Source organism: Falco naumanni, chromosome W (genome assembly GCF_017639655.2).
Source record: "Falco naumanni isolate bFalNau1 chromosome W, bFalNau1.pat, whole genome shotgun sequence".
NCBI lineage: Eukaryota > Metazoa > Chordata > Aves > Falconiformes > Falconidae > Falco > Falco naumanni.
Window position 1 is genome coordinate 29,032,710 of NC_054079.1, and position 18,066 is coordinate 29,050,775.

The 18,066-nt window shown below is 36.2% G+C and overlaps 1 protein-coding gene across 12 annotated transcripts in view; it reads left to right on the forward strand.

Annotated features, from left to right (window-relative positions):
- Window positions 1-18,066, forward strand: part of LOC121080394 (adenomatous polyposis coli protein-like) — a 134,275-nt gene that overhangs the window by 90,725 nt on the left and 25,484 nt on the right. For 9 of the 12 annotated variants that reach the window (XM_040578379.1, XM_040578377.1, XM_040578381.1 and 6 more), the window contains 6 exons: window positions 2,484-2,588; window positions 6,756-6,854; window positions 9,402-9,780; window positions 11,060-11,155; window positions 12,037-12,176; window positions 14,554-14,631. In XM_040578379.1, coding sequence (XP_040434313.1) covers window positions 2,484-2,588; window positions 6,756-6,854; window positions 9,402-9,780; window positions 11,060-11,155; window positions 12,037-12,176; window positions 14,554-14,631 — 897 coding nt within the window. Of the gene's footprint in view, window positions 1-2,483; window positions 2,589-6,755; window positions 6,855-9,401; window positions 9,781-11,059; window positions 11,156-12,036; window positions 12,177-12,858; window positions 13,174-14,553; window positions 14,632-18,066 lie in introns of those variants that run through there. The other 3 variants (XM_040578384.1, XM_040578388.1, XM_040578387.1) reach the window with 3 other exon arrangements.

The window sequence follows — 18,066 nt, forward strand, 5'->3', positions numbered from 1 at the left end:
TTGTAAATTAACTATAAATTGTATTTTGGACCTGCATATTTGATTCTCTTTGCTCAAAATAACTACTGTGAAAGTTCAGGGAAACTTTTGAATTATTAAGGGATACAGATTTTTCCCACTGTAGAAAATAAATTATTTCACAATTCTATTTTTTGGGGAAACATCTGGTATTGTAAGTGAAGCTGACAGTAGTGTGTATAGTTGAAGTTGTCTAGTCTTTTGACATGCTAGCCAGTCTAGCTGCAGTTTTGTTTCATTTATGGCCTTGATTGCTGCTTTTAAAAGTCAGTAAACGTTTTTGAGAATTATCAGTTTGTTTTCCTAACCTTTTCATTTAATTCTGTCAGCACACTTACTTGTGGTAGAACATAGATTTGATTTTTTTGAGAAATGACTTCTACTTTTATACTAAAATGTTTGTATAAGTCTCCCAAATCAAACTAGCAGACTTGCACAGTTGCATTAAGCAACTGAATTAAATGACAGTAGCATTGGGCTTTGTGGTCTGAACAGTAATGGGGACTGACAATACGTTATAAAAGACAGTTTTATTGAACAGTAGGAAAGATGAGCAACAATGCACCCATATGGTGACTCACCCAATCACTGACAGTAAACACAGGATCATAAGCGATGCCCTGGTTCTGGTGGACTGCCAGGGACACTTGGTGTCTGGGTCATCTGGCAGCAACAGCTGATCATGGAAATGCCTTTTGACTGCGAGTAAGAGTCGCACCGCTTCTTGGCTCCACCAATGGCAGTGTGATTTGAGAAAATCATACCTTACATGAATAATGTGGGTGACATCCTGCATATGCTGCCCATGTCAGTCAGGGGGCAGGGTGTCAGGAGGCAGCATGTTAGGCTTCCAGTTTCCTAATAAAACTTTTATGTTTTATGGATAGAAATTGTTGCAGAGGTATATAGCAACCACAGGGAAAGTACAATCTAGTAGATGTCAGAAATAGGCAATTATACGATTTAATCTCTAGCTTTGTTATGAAATTAAACTCTGTGCACTTCATAAGTAATTTTTAGCAAAATTACATATCTTCCCTCCCTTTTTCAAATAACCTTAATTGAGCAGATACAGTAGATCACATCTATTAAAGCTTTTTTCTAAAGTAACAAGCTCCTCTATTAGCTATAAATCTTCTTTGAATTAATATATTTAAATGTCAAGTATGTAGTCCGGAGACATCTTTATTCTTCAGCCAGAAAAATAAACTAGGATTCTTATTCTCCAGCAGTCATTTTTCAATGGTTTACAAAAAATTTTAACATCCTTTTTACTAAGCTGTTTTCTCTGTATCTTGGATAATAGCCTCTTCCTATTAGACATTCTTTTAAGGCAAATCATGCTGATTAGTACTTTGGATTTTAAAGGTATTTGTTACTGATCTGGCCAGTGGCCAGTGTGGATTAATAAAGTTACCTATGATGGTATTTCTGTTTTGCCAGATGGTGTAAGACATACTTATTTTTAAATAAATCAAAAATATCTTAAAAATAGTAAAATTGCTTAGTACTGAAAAGTTATCAGTATAAACCAATATAGCCTCCTTTAGTGTAAATGTGATACACTTGTTAAATACACTTAGTCTTTACTACACAGTATGTAGGTCTTGGCTAAATTCAGGTCATTGAATAGAAGGCTAATGGGATAGTGATAAGAAAAGAGAAGATACTCTTCTGTCTTTAAAGTCTAGGACTATAGTCCAGAAAGGTCAGAGTCTTGTTCATGTTCTGCCATGGACACTTAGTGAGCAATATTATTATAGCATAATTTTTTATTTTCAGATAACTCTGCAAGACATTTCTTTGTATGTCTGTCATTTTCTCTAAAATCAGTGGTACTCTTGTCATGTGATATTTAGAGAGAGATGCCCATCTTTATTTCAGAATGAAAATACATTTAATTTACATTTTTTTGTTCCAGCATTCAATATTAAAGTTGATGCAACTTTTCAGTAAGATGAGAGGAAAGCACAACAATTACCAATCTAATATACAGGTTTTTTTCTACACGGAATGTCTGGTTTGTTATTGGACAGATATAATTAGTATAGTTTTCAAAACAATTTGAGGATATTTTCAAAACATGTTATGAAAGCTTTCAAAATGTTTCTGAATAAAATTGCCCAATTTATTATTGGCGATCTGATTTGTAGTTATTTATTTATTTAAGTTTAGAGAGAAGATGATAGTGATGTGAGCACAGCTGGTAGAGAATGGTGTTTCTGTCTCACAGAAATCCTTTGTCTTGCTGGACTATAATCATGAAAGGACATGCTTTGCTTTCATCTTGCAATTTTTCTAAGATACTTTCTCAGCTGTTAATTATTGAAGCTAAGGGTTATGAAATACAAAGCACTACTCAATGGCTGTGCAAAGATACAGCATTGATGCATTTATTGTGTAGAGAGCTTTGAATGTTAAAGTGTACTTCATTTCTGTATATAATTTCATACATGTATTAACAGAGGGTGCCTCAAAGCAAGCATGATATGGGCTCCCATGATACAGAGAGGCACAGTGAAGGTCAAGGAACAGCAGAAATCAACATAGCAACTACTGGTACTGGTCAGGTAAATTGATTTTTTTCTGTGTTAGTATAATTAGATACTTGAAACGTGCAATGCTTCTATTTTGGTATATACCTTATTATGTTTGTATGCTTGTTCATTTTTTAAAGTTTTACGCTTGTCTTCATTCCATCTGGAAGTGAGAAAATTTCTTGTATTTATTAGAAAGAAATGTTTTAATAGGATGAAGTGTAAACATTCTGTAATGCAAGGAGCCATTTTCTTTTATTTAAATGATTCATGAGCCTAATACTAAGAAACAAATAAAAAGAATTACTATAGAAAATGTATTTTATTCTAGGTGAACCGTAATATTAGAAGTATGGTTTAATTATGGGAAATTGCTCAAAAAATCACTTGAGAAATTATCACTGAAATATCAGTGATTTTAAAATGAAAATAATCAAATGGCAGGTTTATATATAATTTTTTGTTAATACTATTTTAGATAAAGCTTTGAAACAGTATTATCAATGAGATAATCTGGATGTGTGCTGCAGGATTATATAAATGCTTTTAAATAATCTTTCATTGTCATTCTTTTTATTAGTGAAACATATTAGCACTGTAGTTAGAGGGCTACATGAAATTCTTTAATTTTTATATTAATATTTTTGCAAGTTTGAGACCTCTTTCTTTGGCTAAAAAAACTTTATTTATTTATCATGCACTAATTAATGTTCATTCACTTCATAATCTCCAACTGTAGCTGAGACATTCACATTAGCAATTTGGGCTCTTAAAACTTCATGCTATAAAATTGATCGTTTAATTAATGTGTAAAATATCTGTGCTACTTTAGGGAAGTAGAATTATTTAAATCCTTCTGAAAGTATCCTGTACAAGAAGATTTATCAGAAAGAATATATTTTCTTGTTTGGCTTGAATGTTTACTCTGATTCAACATTAAGCATAGCCCATACTTTTGCTTTTGAAAGATATTTGATAACTATTTTGAATTAAGTTCTCTCTGCTATGTTTGAACAGTTGCTTGAGACTCTCACTCTAATTCTCATGGCAGCTTTATTGCTTGGGAAAAAAAATAATCACTGCTGCTTTGGAGCTAAAAGCATAATGCATTTAAATTGATGCATTGTGGCTGTATTTTCTTTCTTGATTTTATGAATCGGGAGTTATTTTGGACAACAGATATTTTACAAGGAAGAAGGGATTCCCATATGCCTTGGCAGACATTACGCAAGTAGACAATTCGTCCATTCTTCATTTGAGGTTTTATGTTTAGGATTTGAGCAATTTTGAACTTTGCCTCATTATAATATTTAAAGCATTTGTATTCTTTCCTCCTGGAAGTTGATAGATCCAGGGCTCTGAATCTGTGTTCTAAGAGACATCTGAGGATTATTTACTTTTAGGGCAAGTCCAGAGACAGAAGGCTTAATAGATTTAGCACAGCATTTATTTCTGATAAACCAGCTCAATATACTTTGATTCTTTGAGCAATCACTATGCAGTGGAGTGCAAAAAGTTTTAACTGAATAATTTGGGGCTAATTGGTTTTGTAGTCATATGAGAAGTGCTAATTGAAAATTTGCCAGTTGAAGAAAGGATTTTTCAGGATACAGCCATGTCCCTTTTCTGTACCATCTTTCAGCTGTCTTCTCTTCTGTCCCATTATGCTTACTATTCTGCCACTGCAATGAAATTTATTCAAACGTTTATTTTGCAAATTTTATAAAGAAATTCAATGTGTTATTTTATTTTATTAATAAAATATGCCACAAACAGGGAACACAACCTGATTGACAGAGTAAATAACTAGTATAGTACAACAAACAACAAGTGAAAGACAGGAAAGTATAAAAAAGAGAAAACAAGATGAAATAGAAGAATAGGAAAAGATTTGGAAAGAAAAGGTTCTACACAAGAAGAGGGTTCATGTAAGTCTGTAATGTTCCAGTTTCTCAGATGAATGTCTACTTTTTTGAGATTAGTCTTTAGGACCCAGTGAGAAAGGTAATTGCATTTAATTTGGTTCTCCTGGCATCCTTAAAGTAGTAAGGTCAAAAACAGGGGTCCTCAAACTTTTTAAACAGGGGGCCAGCATGCAGACAAAGTGGCAGGCAGCCATCTGCGGCTGCTTGGTTTCCCCCCCCAACCCCCGGCGGGGGGTTCTGTAAATACCAGGGGCCGGATTGAGGACCCTGGGGGGCCGTATCCAGCCCGCGGGCCGTAGTTTGAGGACCCCTGGTCAAAAAAGATGGCTTTGAAGGAAATAGCTATTTGGATCAAAGTTGATACCATTTTTTAGAAACAATAGGAAAAGTATGTTATTTCTGTCTACACTACACTGGACTTTAATAGGTGGTGCTCCAAACTTGCATCTTTTTTTCCTTCTTGGGTAAAATGAGCATATTGAACAGTAGAATTTTGTGTGAGTGGAGAATTTTGGCATGTACATATATGAAACCTGTAATCCTCTGAATGTAGTCTGAGGTCAAGATGATATTAATGGATCAGTCACTGTAAAAATCTCAGGGTTCTTTCCCATATTGAAGGCACTGTAGATTATTAAAGTGAAATAATTTAGGAAGTCTAATGTAGTTTTTATCCCAAGCTTTAAGTCTTTCAAATTTTCCCATCCATAACAGCAAAAAGAAGTGCTTGTTTACATAGGAAATATATATTGGAACAAAATAATGTGTGAATTTAAATCATAGTAGCTGTACTTATTTAATATCCTATGCTAATACTTATTCAGGAATATTGAGGAAATGTTCTGGATTCAAATGGAGAATGAAATTTGTCTGTTTAAATATTCCAGTATGACTAGAATTTTTTTCTGTTTTTTTTTATAATCTCTACCAGAAATTAAAAGTCAGTAGATTAAAAGACCTGTGTCTTTAAAATAGCATACATTATTTTGTACATGACTTTCTAAATGTCACTGATATGTTCCAGTAATATTTATGATTTTTGTAGGAGTTTGCTTCTGTGATTCCTTCACAGTTAGTGCTTAACAGTTAGAATATGAAGTAATTTTTCAACTTCCAGAGTTTATTTTTTATTTAGGCTGTTTTGTTAAGAGGCCAAACATATGATTCCAGGTAAGTATTTATTGTATTACCACCTGTTTTGATCACAGCAGGTAACATATTCACCTAGGTATATATAAAAGGATTAAGAACTCTTAGGAAATTGTGTCTTCCTTCTGTTAGAGCTAATACAGGGGGAAAATTACTTAATAAAGTGATGCAGGCTCAGGACAATGGAATGTTGGGCAAACTTCAATGTAAGAAGGCACTCAGTTCAATTTTGAGATAAAATAATGCTCACCCAGTACAGCAATGAAACAAAGAGAACAATTTTGCCTTAAATTGTATACTGTTCAAATGTATTTTTAAGTACCCCAAACTGAATGGAATCTTCTTGTGAGAGAGGGACATAGAAAAGGAAGCTTCACAGACAGGAAGCAGAGAAAAAGAATGAACTAAATACACACACACACACACACACAAACACCACTCCAAAGAAGAGCGTGAAAAGATAAAAGGGTAAGGGTGAGCGGGGTGTAAGTACACAAAATAGATTTTAAAAGGGCAAAGATGTTAATAACTGGGTGTTGTTACAATAGGTAGAAACATGCTATCTACCATAGTTTCTAGAGAAGTTACAACAAATGTCAGCATTATTTTGTAGCTTTCCATTAAAAAATAGAACGATTCATTCACCTATGATTTGCCTTTGTAAAAGACAAGTTCAAGTAGGTTGCTCCTTGTCAAGGTCAATCTCTTTCCTTGTCAATTCCTGCATATCTGATGGTGTTCTGAAGGTAGTACAGGCTTATTGCTACTCTCTATGTAATCTGACCTAAAAGTAGAGGCTACATTTTTCTTCCTCTTTAAAAATCATAATTCAGTTTGTTGCCAAGTCCAGTTCTCTTTTTTTCTTGGTGAAAATAATTATAAAAGACTTCCATTGAAAATATAACTTGTTTGAGATTGAATTTAGGGGAAAAATGGATAATAAAATCCAGTTTAACAGTGACGTCTAAGTTATGTTGGGGTGGGGGGACCTAACTTAACCAAAATACATGCTGACATTTCATTATTATAAATATGATTTCATCATCCAAGGCTGAAACTGTTTTAGACAATAGTTGGTATTGCAGTTAGACTTTGTGTTATACTGAGTTGTTGTTTAAATTTTTAGGGTTCTGCTGCTCAAATGGACCATGACACAGCCAGTGTTATGAACTCTAGTAATAACTATTCTGTTCCTCGCAGACTGACAAATCATCTGGGTACCAAGGTAACCAAAGATTACAAACCACAGGTTGCTAATGCTACATTTTTACTAATACAATAACCTCATTGTTTCGGTCAATAGTGCCAATATTAGTTGAATGATCAATAAGGAAAATTTGATTGCAAGAAATTGAGTACCTAAAAAACTTGCGATATTGATGCATAGTCCATTATGAAAACTAACCCTTTTAAAAGCAGTTCTTGGAATACTTTACTGGAGTCTGAGTCCTCAAAACAGATGGTGTTGCTAAGAAATATAAATAAATTTTTTAAAAAGTTATGTAAGCTCTTGATGGTAATAAATGTCTATTCATTGTCTCTATAGTAACTTAGATAATACGACATAGAATAATGGAGAATGGAAAATGCTTATAGTGACTAAAATATTTTAATTGAATAATCATTGAAAATAGGAAATGTGAAGGGACTTTGAGGAGATCATCTAATATATCTCTCAGTAATGCATTAATTTTATCAAGAGCATTCTTAACAGCACGTGAAAGCTGTCTAACCTATTGGTAAAAGCTTTAACGATAATCAATCTCTATCAGTTTTTCAATTTTTACTATTAAAATTTTTAATATCAACCTAAATTTCCTTAGCTGCAATTTCTTCTTTCTCAATGGAAATAGGAGGTACTCTTTCCATCTTTTAAAGCAACCTTTTATATATCCGCAGTGTATTCTAAAAAGTTACTGAAAAATAGAAGTGAAGCTTGATATATAATAGAGTGTACTCAAGATACTCAGGGTACTGAGGGAGCTGGCAGGGGAGCTCGCCAAGCCACTCTCCATCATTTATCGACAGTCCTGGCAAACTGGGGAGGTACCAGCAGACTAGAGGTTAGCCAATGTGACGCCCATCAGCCTGACCTCAGTGCTGGGGAAGGTTATGGAGCAGATCATCCTGAGTGCCATCACGTGGCACGTGCAGGACAACTAAGGGATCAGGCCCAGACAGCATGGGTTTATGAAAGGCAGGTCCTGCTTGACAAACCTGATCTCCTTCCACCACAAGATGACCCGCCTAGTGGATGAGGGAAAGGCTGTGGATGTTGTCTACCTGGACCTTAGTAAAGCCTTTGATGCTGTCTTCCATAGCATTCTGCTGGAGAAACTGGCTGCTCATGGCTTGGACAGCTGTACTCTACGCTGGGTTAAAAGCTGGCTGGCTGGCCGAGCCCAAAGAGTGGTAGTAAATGGAGTTACATCCAGCTGGCGTCTGGTCACAAGTGGTGTTCCCCAGGGCTCAGTATTGGGCCAGTTCTGTTTAACATCTTTATCACCGATCTGGACAAGGGGATTGAGTGCACCCTCAGGAAGTTTGCAGACGATACCAAGTTGGGGGGAGAGTGTTGATCTGCTTGAGGGTAGGAAGGATCTGCAGAGGGATCTGGACTCGCTGGATCAATGCACCAAGGCCAATTGTATGAGGTTTAACAAGGAGAAGTGCTGGGTCCTGCACTGGGGTCACAACAACCCCATGCAACACTACAGGCTGGAAAAGCTGCCAGGCGGAAAAGGACTTGGGAGTGCTGGTTGACACCTGGCTGAATATGAGCCAGCAGTGTGACCAGATGGCCAAGAAGTCCAAGAGCATCCTGGCTTGTATCTGAAATAGTGTGGCCAGTAGGACAAGGGAAATGATGTACAGTGCCTGTACTCAGCACTGGTCAGGCCACACCTTGAGTGCTGTGTCCAGTTCTGGGCCCCTCAATTCAAGAAAGATGTTGAGGTGCTGGAACATGTCCAGAGAAGGGCAACGAGGCTGGTGATGGGTCTAGAGCACAAGTCTTATGAGGAGAGGCTGAGGGAGCTGGGGTTGTTTAGCCTGGAGAAGAGGAGGCTCAGGGGGAACCTTATTGCTCACTACAACTACCTGAAAGGAGGTTGTAGGCAGGTGGAGGAAGGTCTCTTTTACTACGTAACAAGTGGTAGGACAAGGGGAAATGGCCTCAAGTGGCACCAGGGGAGGTTTAGATTGGATATTAGGAAAAATGTCTTCACTGAAAGGGTGGTCAAGCATTGGAACAGGCTGCCCAGGGAGGTGGTGGAATCACCATTCCTTGAGGTGTCTAAAAAACGTGTAGATGTGGTGCTTAGGGACATGGTTTAGTGGTGGTCTTGGCAGCCCTGGGTTAACGGTTGGACTTGATTTTAAAGTTCTTTTCCAACCTAAAGTATTCTATGATTCTATTCTATCATTTAGATTTGATAAAAGGAAGACTTTTTTTATGATGATAGTGGTGAGACACTGGAACAGGTTGCCCAGAGAAGTTGTGGATGCCCCATCCCTGGAAGTGTTCAAGGTCAAGTTGGACAGGGCTTTGAGCAACCTCATCTAGTGAAAGATGCACCTGCCTATGGCAGGGGGATTGGAACTAGATGGTGTTTTCCAACCCAAACCATTCTATGGTTCTATGATTCTATTAAATTCTTGCACAGTTATATAAATAATATTTTTTTTGCTTATGCATGCTTTTGAGAAGTTTGTTTTGATATGTATTTTTAAATATAATTGTGGGGGGTTTTTTAAATCATTTGACCTGCAGGTGGAAATGGTGTATTCATTACTGTCGATGCTTGGTACTCATGATAAAGATGACATGTCACGAACATTGCTAGCAATGTCTAGCTCTCAAGACAGCTGCATATCTATGCGCCAGTCTGGATGTCTTCCTCTCCTCATCCAGCTTTTACATGGAAATGATAAAGACTCTGTGTTGTTAGGAAATTCCCGTTGTAGTAAAGAGGCCCGTGCCAGAGCCAGAGCAGCACTGCATAACATCATTCACTCCCAGCCTGATGATAAGCGAGGCAGACAGGAAATCCGTGTGCTTCATCTCTTAGAGCAAATCCGTGCTTACTGTGAAACGTGTTGGAAATGGCAGGAGGCACATGAAGAAGGCATGGACCGGGACAAGAACCCAAGTAAGTTCTGTAAACTGTATAAAGATGTTTTAAAGATATTTTGAAAGCAGTGAATTTACAAAAAAAATCAGCTTTTATCTGATTTACTGTTGAATGTATGTAAGTTTTATTTATTTATTTATTTATGTATATTCAAGTTGAGATAGTATCAGGAAATAATATCTGTTATAGACATGAAATCTTATTTATAAACTTGTTCTTTAAATCATAGACTTTGGTATGCTTTCCAGATATAATTCTAGGTTATTATATTTATAATCTACAAATTAAACATAAATTTCTACTCACTGGTATTTTACATTTGAATGGATAATGAAATATATCTAAATAAATAATCCCAAATTGCTCTTTATTCAGATATTTTCATAAGACAAAAATTTCATCTAGGAAAGGGACAGAGGGCAGAAATTAAGTAATCTCAGTCTATTCAGTGTAATGTGAACTATTATTTTGAATGTGATACATAAGAAATAGTTTGGTGTTAAAATACCAGAGAAATGACAAGTGGATTGGAGTTCTCTCACATAACAGTTTTTTTTTAAAAAAAACCCGCGATGTAACCTTCTGTATTACTTAATAACTGCTTTTCTGAAGTAAGGGAGGATTAAAGTTGCCATTTTGTAAATATATGCTTTAGGCATCTATATCAGAAGTACTACTGAAATCAGTGGGCTCTGGTTTGGATATTGGATTTTACTGCAAGAATCATTTTGTAGAAGTGGGTCTCTGAATGAGATGTACCAATACAATTTATGCTTTAGGGGAAGTCTAGCTCACAAAATTATGAACTTAAAAAGTTCTGTTATGAAACAAAAGGCTTAACCATTCATAAGGTCATAACACCCAAAGAAACAGCTTCACCATAGGTGCTGTATTATTTAATGCTGCCAGAAAATTTAAACTTACTGATTTGTTTCACTAATATTATTATTTTTCCAAATTAATTAGGTTATTGTTTTGTACTTGAAGTCATATTTTTTACTTAATACATGCATCCAGAATTCTCCCTAAATTCTTTTCCATAGTCTTTTCATCTTCAAGTATATTTCTTGCACATATATGTAATCCTGATTGTATGTGCACATATTCAAGCCTCTGTACTCACATTAATTAGTAATGTTCTTAATTAACTCTCTGTTCTTGAGTTACTGGTAAGATAAAAACCCTGAAAAAAACCTGCACTTTATTTAGTTTAAGATTAGATTCTCTTTGGAGAGCTTATGATCTAGACAAAATTATACACCTAAGAAATATTAATAGTTACCTATTTTGTGATCAGTGCGAGCTCCAGCTGATCATCAAATCTGTCCTGCAGTGTGTGTTTTGATGAAACTTTCATTTGATGAAGAACACAGGCATGCCATGAATGAGCTTGGTAAGACTAAATGTGTTTCTCTAACTTCCTTTGAGATGCTTCTTGAAAATGCAGACGTTCCTTTCTTGTATACCTCGCTGAATATGTGGATTATTTTTTTTTACCACTAGTTTAAACTCTGATTGATGCAATTTAAATGAACTTATAGCTAGACTATTTCCTAGTGGACAGGTTGTTATGCAAGTTACTCTTATATCTGGCATGAGCTGTGATTTTTGGAAGGGTATTTATATCCTGGAAGTATTTGCAATTTTAGAAATATTGGACTTATAATGGAGACTTACTTTCTGAGGTATTTTTCTGTTATGAGTTAAACATATTGGTTCCTGTATAACAGCCTGAATGGTTTAGTCCATCTTCAGTGAATTCTGTGCATGTAAGTTTCCTTAATTTGCCACTTTTCATTATCAATTAAGAAATTATATGTATTTTTTCTGGGATAAAAAGATTCAGTAATAATAATTATTAAATTAAAAATTATCAGATTTACTGAATAACCTTTTATGTAATTGATGTATGTTTATTAGTCAAATGTGATTTTGACTGGGTGGAATTAAAAGATGGGTGTGCTTCTTACCTCTTCATAAATGCTTCTGTTCTCATCTTACCCCAGAATCTCAACATCATGCTACCATACTTTTCATCTTATACTAAGCACACAATTCAAGATCCAGAGTCAATATTTAACAGTGTATTTAAGAAAATACTATTTACTTTTCTGAGCCTTTTGGTTTTCAGATATTTGAGATTTATTCTGTACATATGAATGCAATTTACTCCTTGATGTGTGTATAGTGTATTCTTGATATTAAGATTGAAAATTAATAGTAGAGGTAGTATTGTTTATTATTATTCATTTTATTATTTATTTATTTTTAAAGGATGTTTGCAGGCCATTGCAGAACTGTTGCAAGTGGACTGTGAAATGTATGGACTTACAAATGACCACTATAGTGTTACATTAAGGAGGTATGCTGGAATGGCTCTGACAAACTTGACTTTTGGAGATGTGGCAAACAAGGTAAAAATAGAATTTCAAACACACAATAATTTCAGTTCATAGCTGTATTTGACTTGTAGTTCTCAGAAAGGTGATGAAAATCTCCAGGATAGGATATTGCATTTCTGGGATAGAATATTGCATTTTGGCCTGACACAGAAATTCCCCCAAAACTTTGCCATTCCATCCTGTTCCTAACACAGAGCACAAACTGAATGTTATGTCATAAAAGTATAGTATCAGCTTTCATATTAAATTGTTACTTCTATTTTGTCACTGAAAGTAAAGATGTTATCTATTTGCTTTATTTTTGTGTAAACAATACACTAGATCTTTCCATAATGTACCAATTGTTATGGATAATAGATTTTTCTGATGATTTTGAACTAAACCTGTTAATTTAGTCAAATTTTGTAAGGTTATCACTTATTTACTAATATTATTAATTTGACAAATTTTTGCAAATTTCTTCAGCCTGGATCCTCTTTCTTAAATGTTTGGAGCATGTCTGGGTCGTAATGGGTGCTATTTCAAATGACTGGAGAAAATAGATTCCTAATTTCTACCAAGTACTTTGCTTTCAAAAGATACAAAGTTTTAATAATTTCTCGCCCCAGAGTTTTCAAAGACATGGATCTTCAAATAACTTCATTCTGACAAGACTTTTATCTTTCTACTTTAATGGAAGACACTTCAAGAGTGAATGAAAATTCCATCCCAACAAGCAGAAACTGAAACAAACATGCCAGGAAGCCTGCATGGATGAGCAAGAGAGCTCCTGAAAAAACTCAGATATGAAAAGGAAGTCTACAGAAGGTGGAAGCAGACAGTTAACCTGAGAGGAATACAGAGATACTGTCTGAGCTTGCAGAGATGTGGTTAGGAAAGCCAAAGCCCACCTGGATTTGAATCTGGTGAGGGATGTCAAAGGCAACAAGAAGGGCTTCTGTAAGTACATAGGTGACAAAAGGAAGACTAAGGAAAATGTGGGCCTGCTGCTGAAGGAGACGGGGACCTAGTAAGACAGATCATTATACAGAAGCTAATGAAGTATGGGCTGGATGAGCAGACAGTGATGTGGACTGAGAACTGGCTGAACAGTCAGGCCAAAAGCGTGCTGATCAGTTCATGAAGTCTAGTTACAGGCCAGTAACTAGCAATGTACTTCTGTTCTGCACTGGGTCAGGGGTTGGGACTGTTTAGCCTGGAGAAGAGAAGGCTCATGGGGGATCTCATCAATGTATATAAATACCTGAAGGGAGAGAGCAAAGAGGATGGAGCCAGGCTCTTTTCAGTGGTGCCCAGGGACAGGACAAGAGGCAATGGGCACAAACAGAAACACAGGAGGTTCCGTCTGAACATCAGGAAACACTTTTTCACTGTGAGGGTGACCGAGTACTGGAACAGGTTGCTCAGAGAGGTTGTGGAGTCTCTCTCCTTGGAGATATTCAAAAGCTATCTGGACACAGTTCTGGGCAACTGGCTCTAGGTGACCCTGCTTGAGCAGGAGGGTTGGACCAGATGACCTCTAGAGGTCCCTTCTGACCTCAACCATTCTGTGATTCTGCAAAAAGAAAACCAGATTTCATACTACTCACTCTTTGCTCCCAGTTTTAAATAAAGTGAAACAAATCCCTCCTACAAATGAAATGCTTCACAAAATACTGCCTCTTAAAATCATCTGCTTAGTAATTGCTGCAAGGCTGCAGTTATTTGGTTTATACCACAAACTATTCAGTGATGTAAATGTATGTGTTATCCAGTTAATGAATAATGCATTTCTAACATACTTTTGGTTTTGAAGAATTTTTAATTCTACTTTGTCACAACCATTTTTTAATGTATGCCTTACAGTTTTTCAATTACTAGTGTATTCTTAAAATGTAATTTGGTCTTCAGAAGTCAGGAATGTTTTTGTTGTATTTGTGCCAGTTTTACATTTTATATTATATATATATGCTGTATATATTTTTATTTTATATATATAATATTACTTCTCATATTATGTATATTTGAAAGGAAAAGTATGATTATGAGACTTGGTAGACATCAGGTAACAACACATTGCCAACTTACAGGTGAGTGTCCAGTTTCACACATGGGACATAGTGAAGAAGGCTTCTAAACTATTAGTGTTCCAGATTTGGTCCTAGACTCTTTGTCACGAGTATAAAATTTAGCACAATTTCACCACTTATGTATTTCCCAGAAAAGAAACTAATGTTTATGCTTAACATTTTAATAATTGTAGATCAAATATCTGTTATTGGAAACATTTTACTAAGCTTTTTTGAACTTCAGAGATTAATAGCTTAAAATATCAAAGAATTATGTACAATCAAGCCACCTAATGTGTCATTTAATACTCTATTTTCTTTTTTCTCCTGATTCCTAACAGGCTACATTATGTTCTATGAAGGACTGCATGAGAGCTCTTGTAGCCCAATTGAAGTCTGAAAGTGAAGACTTGCAGCAGGTACTTCTTTTTGAGATGAAATATTTCTTGGCTTGCACATTTCCATCATCTTGCATCCCTTCAATTTCACTGAGTTGTATTAAAATGTTGTATTTCTGCTCCCCTTCCTTTCCACTCATTTGGCCTCTCCATGAGTTATTTTTATGCTTGAATTCGCATCTCCTTTCATGACACCAGCTGAATATGAGCCAGTAGTGTGTCCAGGTGTCCAAGAAGGCCAATAACATCCTGGCTTGTATCTGAAATAGTGTGACCAGCAGGACAAGGGAAGTGATTGTCCCCCTGTACTCGGCACTGGTGAGGCCACACCTCAAATACTGTGTTCAGTTTTGGGCCCCTCACTACAAGAGGGACATAGAGGTGCTGGAGTGTGCCCAGAGAAGGGCAACGAGGCTGGTGATGGGGCTGGAGCACAAGCCTTATGAGAAGCAGCTGAGGGAACTGGGGTTGTTTACCCTGGAGAGGAGGAGGCTCAGGGGGGACCTTAATTGTTCTCTACAGCTACCTGAAAGGAGGTTGTAGGCAGGTGGGGGTAGGTCTCTTTTGCTACGTAACAAGTGATAGGACAAGGGGAAATGGCCTCAAGTGGCACCAGGGGAGGTTTAGACTGGATATTAGAAAAATGTCTTCACTGAAAGGGTGGTCAAGCATTGGAACAGGCTGCCCAGGGAAGTGGTTGAGCCACCATCCCTGGAGGTATTTAAAAGACTATGTAGCAACCATGGCGCTTAAGGACATAGTTTAGTGGTAGCCTTGGTAGTGTTAAATTAATGGTTGGACTCGATGATTTTAAAGTTCTTTTCCAAACTAAATTATTCTATGATTCTATGGTGCTATGATTCTATGATTTTTAGTGATCTGGTCATAGACCACTTTCTCTTTTTTAATTAGGCTGTCAGTGAAATGTTCCATCCTTCCCAGTCTGATTCTCTTTTTTTTGTACTCATTCTTATGTTCTCTTGTCAGTTTCAACTTTGATGCAAAGTTTGTGCCTTTATTTATTCTGTAAATTATGAAGTACAACTTTGTGGTTATAAAAACTCTTAATTCTGAGTCACATTCTGTTTTCTTACCAAAGTATGTATATATCATCTATAAAACTCACTTTTATGTCCCTGATCTGTTAGTGGAAGTCCAGTTTTTAATATAAATATAAGCAATCTGAGATTTGCTGATTTACTTTACTAGTGGGTTAATGCAGTATTGTGGCATCTGAGGCTCCTCCCTACACTAGCAGCAAATAAATAATAGTCTAATAACAGTAGAAGGTCTACTTCAAAGAAGAATCTGTATGTGTCGTGGTTTAACCCCAGCCAGCAACCAAGCACCACGCAGTTGCTTGCTCACTCCCCCTTACCCAGAGGGATGGGGAGGAGAATCAGAAAGGGATGTAAAACTCAAGGGTTGAGATAAGAACAATTTAATAGGTAAAGCAAAAGCCACACACGCAAGCAAAGCAAAGCAAAGAATTAATTCACTACTTCCCATGGGCAGGCAGGTGTTCGGCCATCCCCAGGAAAGCAGGGCTCCGTCACGCGTAACGGTTACTCGGGAAGACAAATGCCATAATGCCAGATGTCCCCCCCTTCCTTCTTCTTCCCCCAGTTTATATACTCAGCATGACATCCCATGGTATGGAATACCTCTTTGGCTAGTTCAGGTCACCTGTCCTGGCTGTGTCCCCTCCCAATTTCCTGTGCCCCTCCAGCCCTCACTGGCAGGGCCCAAGGAACTGAAAAGCCCTTGACTTAGTATAAACATTACCCAGCAACAACTAAAACCATCAGTGTGTTATCAACATTGTTTTCACATCACAGCCAAAACACAGCACTGTACTAACTACTAAGAAGAAAATTAACTCTATCCCAGCTGAAACCAGGACAGTATGACAATTGATGAAGTTGTTCTCTTAGTACATAAATATCCACTTTTTGCACTAGCACTTCCTAGAGAAACTTTGTTCAAGTGTCAGCAAAGTGTTTGGTATTAAACCAGCATGTCTCTTCCAGTGTCTCATGCTGTGTAAAAAAAAAAAAAAAAAAATCCTGTAAATAAACAGTCTTTTCCTAAATCTTATAAAGTGCTTAAGATGATCCTGAGAATTGAGAGCACAGAACTGTTCTTCAGTAATGTAGAAGTTAACAATTGTTAAATATGAAATTATAATCAACTTAAATAGATAATGTAAACAAATCAGAACAGCTTTGGAAAGGAAAATCCTGTTTTCCTCACAGTTTGAGTGAATCATCAGAAAATAGATAAAAGAACAATTTTAATTAAAATTTACTTTCTATCTTAAGATACTGTTGACAAAAATAATTTCCCCACTAGTTGAGAAGCTAAGTAATTATGGTTGAGAAAATAGTTAAAATTACAATAAAGGATGCTGGGTACACTGTCTGATTTGTTATTGGGACAGATATTAAGTATATTTAGTATTCTTGAAAAGGAAGTCAGCTGCAGGGTGCCAGTATTGTATAATTATTTAGATTTATCAAGTTTAAAGAGGACTGTAAGGAAGCCCAGAAATGTATAAAACTTTTTAAAATAAGCAGCACAGGCAATCCATTATTTATAAGGAAAGTACTGTATGTTGAAAGGAGTAAATGTAGCTGTTCATACATATTACTACTATTCTGAATGGTTGCAGTTCATTTAAAACAAGAGCTTGAAATCACTGTAGTGACTAGTCAACAAAAGCATCTGCTCAATATGCAGCAAGTGTTTTAAAAGCAAAGAACAATTTGCAATCAATGGAAATATTTTTCTGATCAGCTAATTATCAAAAAATGCAGAAAAGATTTGAGATAAGTAAAAAAAGTGATTTTTAAACATTGAAATATGTTTATATTGAAAAATATTATAAATAATGAAAGAATATTATAAGTATTGAAAGATTATTCTAAATATTGAAAGGCAGACTGTTTTGGTCATAAGCAAATGAGGACATGAGAGAGGTAAAACAACATAAGGAATGATGTAACACAGGTAAATTTTGTCAGTTACTAATTTTTATCATTGAAATGAAAAACAACAAATTTACGTTAACCATTAAATGTCAAGACCAATAGTTCAGTAATATTTTAAAAAACTTTGTTAGGGAGGGCCAAATCCAGTATCCCAACAGAGGCAAGGCTGTTGCAGCTCCATTGCCCCCAGATCCAACCAGTAGTGAGGATGAAAATGTATTCCCAGTAGGCACACACACACAGAGGACACGTATATACCACGTATATACATAGGTACATGGCTAGACACAAAGGTCACAGACAAACACAGAGCACTCCCACAAGCACATCAGCAGTCTTATCCTGCTCCCCTCTCTGGTTGAGCAGGATGGAGATCCAGTAGTGAGAATATATATATGCATGTGTAGAAGGTGGATCCCTCCAGCAGCTAGGCTCAGCACTTGGTCTGCCTAGTAGCTAGCTCCTG